Source organism: Anastrepha ludens, chromosome 4, assembly GCF_028408465.1.
Source record: "Anastrepha ludens isolate Willacy chromosome 4, idAnaLude1.1, whole genome shotgun sequence".
Classification (NCBI taxonomy): domain Eukaryota; kingdom Metazoa; phylum Arthropoda; class Insecta; order Diptera; family Tephritidae; genus Anastrepha; species Anastrepha ludens.
Window position 1 is genome coordinate 88,240,455 of NC_071500.1, and position 11,883 is coordinate 88,252,337.

The following is an 11,883-nucleotide window of genomic DNA, read 5'->3' on the forward strand; positions in this document are numbered from 1 at the left end:
TTTTACTTAAGATGCCTTGTGTTGGTTTGTGTGGGAGTCTGTTGTAATTGTATTTATAAATGGCATAACCAAATTAATAAGCATAATAAAATTTTATTTACAACGGAACAGTCAAAGGTGGTAAAATAAATTTAATGAAGGTATGTAGATATTTTTCTCTAATGTACTAAATAAAAACAAAGTTTTCCATCACGCTACGTGCGGTCTCACATAGCTAGGCATTTGTAGCTTCAAGCCTTCCTTTGATTCGAAGAAAGTATACGACAACGTTATGGTGTCAACATTTTCCAGCTTTGGGTCCTTAGTAAATTCAGGATCAATGTAGAAAAATACAGGCATATCCACCTGAAAAAAGCCAGTAATGCGTAAACCAGAACACTATGCACCAAAATATTATACCTGTTCGTGTGGATTAAGTTGTTGTTCTTCAAAACAGAAACACTGTATTTTGTTAAAGTACGCCCCAGCCTCGAAAGGCAGTACATTGTATGTGCTAATACCTATTACTGCGCTGTCAGTGGGGTTACGTGCTGTGTAGAATGCCAGCGCCGTTTCACCGGGTACCACTTTTATTTCATATTGTTGTGGTCTGAAATTCCAACGCATGGAGGCAGCGGTATCTGCATTGAAACGTATTTTCAGGATACGATCCTCAATCTTCTGCATTGTCTCTACCTTATCTGCATCGTGCCCGACTGAAGTTGTGCCGCCATAACTGTATGCCTATTGCAAAATAAACTAACTTTATATGCTTCAAAAGTTGCCGAAGAGACACTTACCTGACAGAACATGCGATACAGAGGGACCGCGGCGTAACTAGCACCTGCAACAAATATGCCACCAGCCGTTAAATAATATAGCGTCGACTTTTGTCGTTTCCGCGCTGCTTCACCGGCATCTGCACCACTTTTCCCGCTTGTCGATTTGTAACGAAGACGACACACACGCACAAAACCTTCTTTTAACTTATGAAGTATCATGGCGGGTGTGGTTGTTGCCAATAAGTTAACGTAATTTGAGTAAATAAAATAATTCCAACAATTCGGCAATTTTTACTATTTGTTGTGCTTTATAGGTTAAACAGCTGATTAGTGGTTGTTTAAGACACACTGTAGCTGTGTATGTTCAGTGTAGGTAAACCAAAATTACAGTGGCACTCAAAGGTTGCTAGGAAACGATATTATTTTATTGTGCAAACATTTTTGTTAATTCGGCGGAGTTTCTTAATTGGCGAATATTTTTCATAACGCCAAATTTTTTTTTATAACAGTAAATATCTTGTAAATTTAGTAACATGAAGATATTAAAGGCACCCCGGTAACATATATTTGAATTGAATCAATTGGCAGGTAAGTTACCAACACAAGTTTTATGTATTTTGCTGTTAGTTGAACGGTTGTTAATTTTGTAGCCGCCATATTTAAAATATGACATGTCAATAAGATTTACATTTCCGTTTTGCTGAAAAGACTTCGCTCAAATTTATTGAAATACATATGTTAACTTAAACTCTTTTTGTACTCAATATTTTTTCTCTATTTTCGGTGAATTTATTCGTTTTGCCCATCGCCAGCTTCTGTTCGCTATGAACTTCAGTGACGACCCTTTAGCGGATTTGTTGAGCGATAATAGCCTAGACAATGATGGCTTCTTTGACAATCCGGTTAGCAAAAAGCAAACGACTCGGAAGAATATAAATAAAAACAAATTAGATGAATTGTTTGGAATTCAAGAGGAAAGTGAATCAACAACGACGCCCGTGCCAAAAGCACGTCAGCCGATGCCAACAACAACAACAACTATTGCTAGCACATCCCGTTTCGCTAACCAGCAACGTATGCAAGCTAAGGAGCCACCCGAAGACGATGATGATTTGGGATTTGACCCACAAAAACCAAAAGCGGGCGGTAAGTTGAATTTGTTGGACGATTTGCTTGCAAGCTCCGTTGTTAACGAACCGAGAAGACCCGTGACTGCGCAGCCGACAACTGGACGGCGCGACACAGAAAAACCTTCTATTTCACGCCAGTCTACTGACACTACCACCGAAACCTCAAATGTGCCACTGGCACAATCACGCCCAAAAACTTCAGTGGGGCGTCGGAGTTCAAGTGCTTCGAATGTAATGAATACTGATCCGCTAGGCCTTTTTAGCGCTCAAGCTAAAGAACGCGAAAAAGAACTACCCGCCTCTGGTATGTCGACACCAAAAACTAGGAAACGTGGCTCCACCGCCGACTGGTTGGGTCTGAGCACGGAACCGGAAAGTGCAGATAAGACTGAACCTGTACAACAATACTCACCGCTGCACGCACCAAAGCAGCCAACAACATCGCTTTCTACAACTGCCAGTACAGCCAATGACACCGTAGAAATTTTAAAACTACCCGATAATGAGGATCCTGCACCAATTGTACCGCACATTGAATTGCGGGAAGATGCGCTGGTCGCACCTCAGCTTGAACCTTCTTATGCAGCCGGCAGTAATACCGCACAAAATATACTACTGCTAAACACACACAACATGGAAATGAAAAATGCTTACACGGCTTTGCAACAGCAGGAGTCACAATTGGCTTTGGCTGCGCAAATGAAAAACCAGGAGCGTGCGTTACTAGAAATGCAGCACAAGCAAGAAGCTCTGCTTCAACACCAGGAGCGCCAATTCCAAGCGCTGATGCAACAGCAGCTGCAACGACAACAACAAATGGAGGAGCACATAAAGATGCAACACCAGCGTATAAACACACACATTCAACTTTTGATGTCGCAACCTGCTATGCTAGCGCCAATGCCGCCGCCAGCCACAATGTTAGCGGCTGATGCTTTGGGGGAACGTGTGGGCTCACCAGATGGTACACCAGAAAAGTCCGACGACGCGCAAGCGTCTCGTGGTCACGGCCGCAGTCAGAGTGGAAGCCGTAGCCGCAGCCACAGCCAGAGTAGGCCTGTTTCGCCGCAGGGCATGATGCTGGAAACTATACAACTAGAAGCGGATGTGAAACGTTTAGAATTGGAGAAATTGCGCTTGGAGGAGCTGGTGGCAAATCAAAAGGTCAATTACGAACGTGAAATTGAGTTAATTGAACGCTCCTATAAGAAACAGCTGGAAGTGGTCGAGCATCATGCGCAAACGATGGAGGCACGGCTGAAAACCGAAGTGGATGAAATTTCCAAGCACTACACACAAAAACTGGACGCTTTGGAGAATGAAAAACAGAGACTAAAATCAGATTACGATGCTGACTTCAGCGCATTGAAACAGGATCACGAGGATGATCTGCGCAAGCTAAAGAAATCACAGGAAGACGATCTGGAGATTCTAAGGGAAGAGCATCGTCGCATGTTGGAGAGTGTACGGCAGTCTAAAATGCTTGAGTTCGCAGCAATACAAGAAAATGGCTCATATATGGAAACACTGAAAGCTGCTTCGAGCAACCTAGAAAATTTAAGTGGCGGCCTGCAGGGCCTGCGCGATGAGGTGCATTCGAGGTTGGAGTTGCTGTATAAAGAGAAAGAAAAAAAGCTGGAGGTGCGTGAAAGACGACTTGAAGACGCCGAGAGGCGTTTGAAGATGCACGAAGAGAGCGCCGATGAGGAGAAGAAGCGTTTGATGACGCTCGTTAGTAGCTTAGAGCAGCAATTGAACAAGCTTTCCAAAGACTCAGCTGAAGAGAATTGGCTGGTGCGTCAACGCATGGCAGTGCTCGAGGCCGAGAAGATAGCATTTGAAAAGGAAAAGGAGTTTGCACGCGAACAAGTCGCGCGCGATGAGAAACGTCTTGCCGATCTAAAAGAGCAACAGCTATCGGAGTCGCAGCGCATGCTAGTTGAAGTGCAAGAGGAGCGTGCGCGTCTCTATTTGGAGCGTACTAAAATCGAGACGGAACATAAGCTGCACTTTGGTCAGAATGTGGAAAAACAAAACCTGGAAATGGATGCCGTTATGAAAGTAGCACAAGATGCGGCGCGTCAGGCGGATATTGAGCGTGAACGCTATCACAAATCCTTGCGCCAATTGGAGCAACAGAAGCGTGAACTGATCGACAAGGAGAATAGTTTGCGTGCCAGAGAGGATGAGCTGCACCAAGAAACACTCTCATTCCGCATGGCCGAATACAAATCCCAAGAAGTGCAAGAGAAGGCACGCGTGGCCGAGCGTAGCTTCCAAACGAAAACGCAATTGCTGAAGCAACGCATGCGTGAGTTAAGTGAGATGGAGATGAGTCTCTCGCAAGAGCGTTTACTGCTTACAGAGGAGCGAATAGCACTGCAGCAATTGAAGACGCGCCTGCTGGAAAAGCGTTGCACTTTGTGCAAAATGGGTGATCAACGTGAAAAAGTGGTGAAATTGTTTGGTGGAAATGATGGTGAGCAAGCGGAAAGAGGTGAAGGAGATGGGCTTGGTGGCAATATTACCGCGGTGGATGTGACTACGGATCAGCGCCTGGGCAGTGGCATGCTGGAACAACGCAATAACAGGACTGAGGAGCTCCGAATGCATCATATGCTGGAGCAGGGCAATATTGTTGATCGCATGTTGGATGAGAATATAGCCGAATCATATCGCAAAATGAAAGCGACAACAAACATGGAATACTGGCCGGAAACAGTGTTGGACGATGATGCTAAGGAGTTGGCATTGCACAATTTGGATAGCGGACTGTTGCGTGCAAGTATAGATGAGTTGTTGAATCGGAATACTCCAAATAAGTATTAGTGCAAAGAATTTAGAAATAAAATGGAAAATAAGTTTTATTGAAATAATTATTGTATTTGTTAGAAAAGTTTTAAAATATTGTTTGTTTTAAGGGAAGCCGGGGGTCTAGAAATTTCAATAAATCGATTTTTTGTTTATTCGATATACTTAGAAAGTATATACTGTGAAATTTTCTTACGGAAATTCCCAATATTATAGCTTCTACAGCCCATTAACTAGGTAGAGAGCGGTCCGCGCGCTCCTGTACCTCAAACTTTAAACTCGTCGTCTCCAAACGACTTTTTTCGGTCTAGTATTGTCAAAAAAAAAAAAAAAAATATTTAACCGTATGGTCTGAAATTGTAATACCCTATAATCAGAAAGTACCGGGAATGTTTTAATAAATCAAAACAGAGTTAAATTTCAGACAAATTTATGTTATCTCCTTCAAAATTTGACCCGTTTGAAGTAACATACATGTGCCAACGTTTAACCCAGTCATCCATGCACCATATCAGGTGAATACGATGCTTGCACGATGGTATTTACTTGGTGTTTGATCAAATAATCCAGCACAATTTGGGCACGGTGCGATGACGCGTTGTCATTATGCTAAATCCAAGAATTGTTTGCCCACTTTCCCGGCCGTTTGCGAAGTACAGCATCGCTCAAACGCTTCAAAACGGATAAATAATATTCTTTATTGACTGTCTGGCCCGGTGGAAGGAACTCATGGTGCACTACGCCTTGGCAATCGAAGAAAACAGTCAGTTAAATATTCCCGGTACTTTTTCGATCATAGGGTATGTTGTTCACAACATCAATGGCTGTCGCCCGTACTAGAATTTTATTATTATTTCAATTATTTCGTATTTTTTTATTACAAAACTGAAAAAACCGATTTTTATAGTGTCAAATACAAAATCACGCCATTTTGTAATTTTTTTTTTTTTTTTAGTTCGGGTCATCGCTACAGTCATACTGGTTAATATTTTTTTCGTTTTTGTGTTTCAGATAAATAGAAGAGCCAAAATGGACAACACCGTCCAGGTCCAATTTATCGGGAGGGTCAACTTCAGCGCCATTTTTAAATTTATTAAAATTAAAAAAAAAAAAAATTTCTTTCCATTTTTTTATGTGAAAGAAGTTACAGCCTAAAAAATTTAAATATCGTTTTCCATTTTTTTATTGTAAAAAAAAATTCCTGAAAATACCATAAATTTTCGAGCTCTATTCGACCTTAAGAATATTTTAGTGTTGTGTGTTTTTATGGCGATTTGAGACCCGCCAATGCCAAGCTTACCTTAAACGCATAAAAATATGAAACGATTTATTGCGTGCCAGCTTGCGTTAAAACACGACACACAATACGAGTACTTGCGCTCAATACTTTTTTCTTGCCTTCGCATTTCTGCAAATTTCATTTTTTATTGTAAACTTTCAACTGGATTTAGGCAAACTTTCTTGCCAAGTAATTTTCAACTTTGCAATACCTTAATGTACTCTTTCTACTTTTCGGTTTTTTGCACTTTTTATATACTTTTTCTACATTTTGTTCCTGTTCAAGTTACAAAATTTTGATTTATGTCACAAAATTTCTTGTGGTTAAATGTGCCTACACACATACACACGTCACCTATGCATACACACAGCACCTATGCATGTATAGCACTGATAGTGGCGTTTTGCGGAAATCTGGTCGTATGTGTGTGTATGTATGCATGCACACTTGCAGATGTTCGTACAAATGAATATCCGTATATAGAATTGAAGGGCCTGTAGTTGCCGTTCTGCTTCATATCTATCAACCCCGTCTGGTTTCTGCTGCCAAAGGTAAAAACTTGAAATTTCAAACATAAATCATAATTTTCGAAAGCAGTCTTTGTAGTATCACTGCTGTTATTTAATTATGTAGTCACATTGAATTTGTAAGCTTGATTGCTTTTATTTAAGTTCTGAATATTACTTTTCATATACTAATTAAATTTATTAATGTAAAAGTTCAAACATTTTACGTGTGGCCAATCCATTGCCATTTTCTTTTTGTTTGATTTCTGATACAACGTCGGCTTGTTAGTTTACGCAAACTACTCGCTGTTGGTAATTGTCCGTTTATGAAATTTTGCAGGCGCCTCGTGATCTTGGCAGTTACTTTCCAGGTGGTGCAACCATATAACGTATATACGGAGTCCTTGTCTGGTGGAACTCGCTGGAAAGGATGACATCAGTAAAGAAGCTGCAGAGGGTTCAAAGGTCTGCCCTCATTGGAATCAGTGGGGTGCTTCGAACCACACGTACTGTAGCACTCAACGCTATGATGAATGTGACACCCGTGGACATTGCCGGAAAAACTGCTGCTGCTCGCGCCGCAATCAGATTGAGGTGTTCGGGCCATAAGTTAGACTTGAGCTGCGGACACTCTAGCATTTTCAACAATTTCGAGTTCATCCCCATGGTGCTGGATCATTGTACACCCTCGCACTAGGGCCGAGCGGAGCTGTGGATTGGCTGCTCGCTTCAGTAATTACCGTAAAGGAGGTAAATATCTACTCCGACAGACAAGCAGCAATTACAGCCTTGGGCTCGCTGGGGAATCGTCTGAGCACCTTCTTCTCAATTGTCCTGTTCTCGTCGGGCCAAGTTTAAACATATGGGCTTTCACTTTTTCGCTACACCAGCGGTAATTTTGGATTTAAATATCACAAAGCGGTTAACATGAACGTCAATCACCACTCGTAAATCGTCATCCTCAAATCCTCTAATCCAAGCCCTAGATTCTGTCTGGTTCCTCCCCCTTTCCTGTTCCCCTCCCCTCTCCTTGTATGGTATCACAACGGACAAATTTAAATTTTTTGTCTAAGTGGGCCCCTCGTAAGGGCAGCCATTTAACCTGACCTAATCATATAACAGAACAGATTTGGCGTTCCAGTTGAAGATATGCAGCACAGTGATACTGTTGTTTTGCCACAATGGAGCGAGGAATGATTTAGCTTTGCTAATTCTATATTCAACTCAGAGTCGCTATCCATTCACCGAAACTGTTGCTCCAGTTTCATTTTCGGAAAAGTAAGGTGCAATGACTCCGCCGGAGCATAAACCGCACCAAACAGTCACACCTTGAGAATAGAGAGGCTTTTCAACAATAACTCTTGGCCCCAGATCCGACAATTTTGCTTGTTGACGAAGCCACCGACGTGGAAATGGGCCGCTTCACTTAAGATGATTTTTCGAGAGAATTCCGGATCATTTTCATGCATTTCAACGACCTAATCAGCAAAGACACGACGTTGTTGATAATCAGCCGGCTTGAGTTCTTCTGTTAACTGGGCTTTATAAGCCTTAAGATCCAAATCTTTATGCAAAATACGGTGTAATGACATTTGGGGAATGTCTAAAAGAACGACGAGGAATGGACAAACCTGGGGGTTTTTCAACACTTTCGGCTACAACAGCAATATTTTTGGCTGTTCTTGAGCGACGTGCACTGGTTTTATTCTTCACATCACTAACTGGGCTTTATAAGCCTTAAGACCCAAATCTTTATGCAAAATACGGTGTAATGACATTTGGGGAATGTCTAAAAGAACGACGAGGAATGGACAAACCTGGGTTTTTTTCAACACTTTCGGCTACAACAGCAATATTTTTGGCTGTTCTTGAGCGACGTGCACTGGTTTTATTCTTCACATCACTAACTTGTCCCAACAGCTCGAATTTGTTCAACAATTTCTGTATTGCGGTCCGACAAGGTGCTTCACGATGACCCAAAAATGTTCGAGTTTCACGAACGGTCTCTGCCAAATTTTCACCATTTTTATAGTGAATTTTAATAATTTCAATGCATTGTTTAAGCGTGTATCGTTCCATTTTTATTAATGGCGTAGTTTCTACTTGTGAAATATGATAGAATGACAGCTTTAAAAGTGACATCTACTGAAATAGCGGGCTATGGTATTCAAAATAACACCTGTTATTGGAAAACCCTTTAAATGTATTTTTCCCTCTCCCCGCTGAACTTGTATTTGGAAAATATAAGCAGAAGGCTAAATCTAGAGAATATTCATTAAATTTTGGTATTGATAACTTAGATGAATAATATCTGCTGGTTATCGTTTTACCCCTTTTATCCTTAAGCGAGTGACTACGAGCAGATTCCTAAATACTGCCGCTATCACCTTTTTAGCGCGACAGTCCCACTTTGATTTTCATCGGCTGCTGTTCACTACGATAAGCCCAATATTTCGATTACCTCTTAGTATTTGGTGTTAATTGCTACGAAAAGGCGGAAAAGCTCGTTCAGATTACGATTGAATATTGGCAAACCCTTTTTTGATTCTACCAATTAACTTAACCCAGTTCTTATTAGTAGAATACTAACACTGTTTCTTCATATCCAAACCTGTATGTCAAATTTTATTACCGAAGCCACATGAGAAGCCTGCATCCTATTTAAGTTCAGCAATCTTCGCTCTTTCAATATAACAACAAATGCCACTAACAGCAAGCGCTGCAACTGAGGAAACCGCTAGCATTTTGATATCTCTGATGTTGAAGTTGTCAGTGTAAAGTGACGTATTACCTTGATTGAATTGCGTTTTTCTTTAGTAATGATTCTACGCTTGCTAGTAGCTATGTGTGTGTGCGTGTTCATTTTATTCAAGCGGCATTTAAATTCTCCGATGCCTGTGTGATGGCAAAAGATTGATTTGATACATACTTTCCATAGTGTTGAGTTTATAGACATTATTTCGCTATAAAAAGGGATGAGTGTGAAATTAAAAAGACATTGCTCAAGTGTGTGTTTGAGAAAAAAAGGACATAAATGTAAGTTTTGGGACATGAAAGAAGTGTTGATACTCGTAGGTGGCGGATAGCGCCGAAGGAAATCAGTTTGAGACTCAAACGTATTTTTTCAGCAATCAGGGAGCAGGAGGTAACGTTGTGGTACTCACTGATAAGGTCCATTGCTTGCAAGTATTCAACTTTTCACAGCTGTTACAACATTTAGTTTTGCTCGAACGCCTAGCTGATGGATGAGAGTGGATGGATGAATGTGTTTGTTTTAATTAAATTGCCATAAAAGTAGAGACCATGGCAGGAAAGAATATATGCTAGAGCTTGAGACAGTATGCGATAAAATTGCATTTTAATGTGACAAGGATCGATGAGGTTGACCCAAAATAATAACGGATTAAATTTGAAATATCCGCTTATCCAACTTATGTTGGTACTTTTTCTGTGCGATGTACGGGAGCAGTAGCAAATGCAGCTAAGCTCTAACTGTACCGCAGATTTAATTAAATTCCATAGACATATGTACATATGTTTGTTCATACACACGTAAAATTGCCTTTGATATACCGCGCGGCTTATGGGAAAGTAATGAAAATAATTCTTAAACACCTTTTTGTTACATAAATAAAAAATAAAAAAACAAACAAAATATTATATCAAATCAAATAATGCACTAAAATAATTAAATTCTCAACGCTTATGAATTCGCCGAAACAGTAGTGGCAAAGGGCACCTTCATTGTTCTTCTGTTGTGATCTCCCTAAATATGGAGACCTGCATGCCGCCAAAAGTGTGTAAACACAAGTCAGAATAAAAAATCTACAAAACAAAAAAAAATATATGTACATATTTATGCGGGATTCATCTTTTACAGGTGACTTGCATGCGAAAGATGGTTAAAGAGAAAGTTGAATGAAAAAATTCGCAAGCGGCGAAGTATTAGGAAAACACACTAAAATCATAGTGAATTAAGCAGTTGCCTGCAATAAAAAAATACATATACACACACATTAAAAATTAATTCAAAGGAGTGCGACAAATTGTTGTTGACTACTGTTGGCTAGAGCTAATTGTTGTTGCAACTGTTTACTTATTTATTTTTGTTAGTAAAATTCAGGTATATGCATGCACACAGAGCGGCTCTCTGAAGCAGCCTCCAAGTGCATGGTTACAGTGCCGCCTTTGTCTTTTGTGGCTGTGTGTCTGCACAAATATTTACAAAGTTCTGCTCGGAATAACAGAAAATTGAAAGCAGCATCTCTTAGCGCCTCTAGCGTGAGTTTAAAAGTGTAGGGGTTATTAAGTAAAATTATCTTGGAGCGAAGCAACAAAATAAATAGTAAATACTGCTGCAAGACTAACCATTTACCTGTCGCAATGTTTGTTTGCGCAAGCGTATAGTACCGTTTAAACGATTGTAGGCTTTGCAATATACAACACGCGGGATAATAAAAAACAGTTTCTTGCCCTTTTGTGGCGGCAAATTAATAGAAGTCAAAAATAGTTTTATTTCGTATAAAAGTTCATAAAGAAGGTTGTGCGATCAAATAAATTAAAAAAGTAGATAAAACTACCCGCGCACTTTTATTTACATAACGGTGCACTCTACACATTTTTAAGTATTACTAAGTATTAAGCTTTGTAGCAATATAATATTAAAGAAATATTGTTTGCTTTTGCTGCTTAATAAAGTGAACTAAATGCACATTTAATGATAGTCGGCAAATCTTTGAAGTATTTTTACCGAATCGTGTTGCTAATCCAAGTAGTCGTATTAGGTATTGTGATTTTAGAATTTCGTCACATGTTAGATTACTCTCAAACAGATGCGGTAATAATAACCAGTAAAAGCTCTCAAACTGGTGCGGTGCTGTGTAATTCAGTATCACTTAAAAAATACTGTAGGGTTGCAAAACAAGATCATTGCAAATAACGCATTGAAATTATTAAAATTCACTATAAAAATGGTGAAAATTTGGCACAGACGGTGCGTAAAACTCGAACATTTTTGGGTCATCGTGTCGGACCGCAATACAGAAATTGATGAAAAAATTCACAAGTCACAAACAAGAAATAGACTACTCTATTCCTAGACTCACCTTCGACAGACTCTTCAAGACGAGTATACAGTCAAGAAGCGAATGGCAGACACCAAGGGCATGAAGAAGGGGGAACTAAATTTTTATACAGGTTCCAAGTTAGACGATAAGGTTGGTTATGGAGTATTTTCGAAGGAATTAGGACTGGAACTATCCGTTCGACTACCAGACTACTGCAGCGTCTATTAGGCAGGGGTTCTAGCTATAAAAGAAGTGGCTACATATCTAAACATGCATGTCGTAACAAAACCGACTATAAACATATTCTCGGATAGCCAGGCGGCCATTAAA

At 40.1% G+C, this 11,883-nt stretch overlaps 2 protein-coding genes across 2 annotated transcripts; one reads left to right on the forward strand and one right to left on the reverse strand.

Moving 5' to 3' along the window:
* Positions 1-73: 73 nt before the first annotated feature.
* Positions 74-1,097, reverse strand: LOC128860134 (cytochrome c oxidase assembly protein COX11, mitochondrial). The gene is made up of 3 exons (XM_054097410.1): positions 780-1,097; positions 400-723; positions 74-345 (listed from the first exon to the last, which is right to left on the reverse strand). The coding sequence occupies exons 1-3, from the start codon at positions 978-980 to the stop codon at positions 190-192; spliced, it is 681 nt and encodes a 226-aa protein (XP_053953385.1). The 5' UTR covers positions 981-1,097; the 3' UTR covers positions 74-189.
* A 2-nt stretch (positions 1,098-1,099) lies between these two features.
* LOC128860132 (trichohyalin) lies at positions 1,100-4,816 on the forward strand. Its single transcript, XM_054097407.1, has 2 exons — positions 1,100-1,349; positions 1,574-4,816. The coding sequence occupies exon 2, from the start codon at positions 1,586-1,588 to the stop codon at positions 4,718-4,720; it is 3,135 nt and encodes a 1,044-aa protein (XP_053953382.1). The 5' UTR covers positions 1,100-1,349; positions 1,574-1,585; the 3' UTR covers positions 4,721-4,816.
* The last annotated feature ends 7,067 nt before the right edge of the window (positions 4,817-11,883 follow it).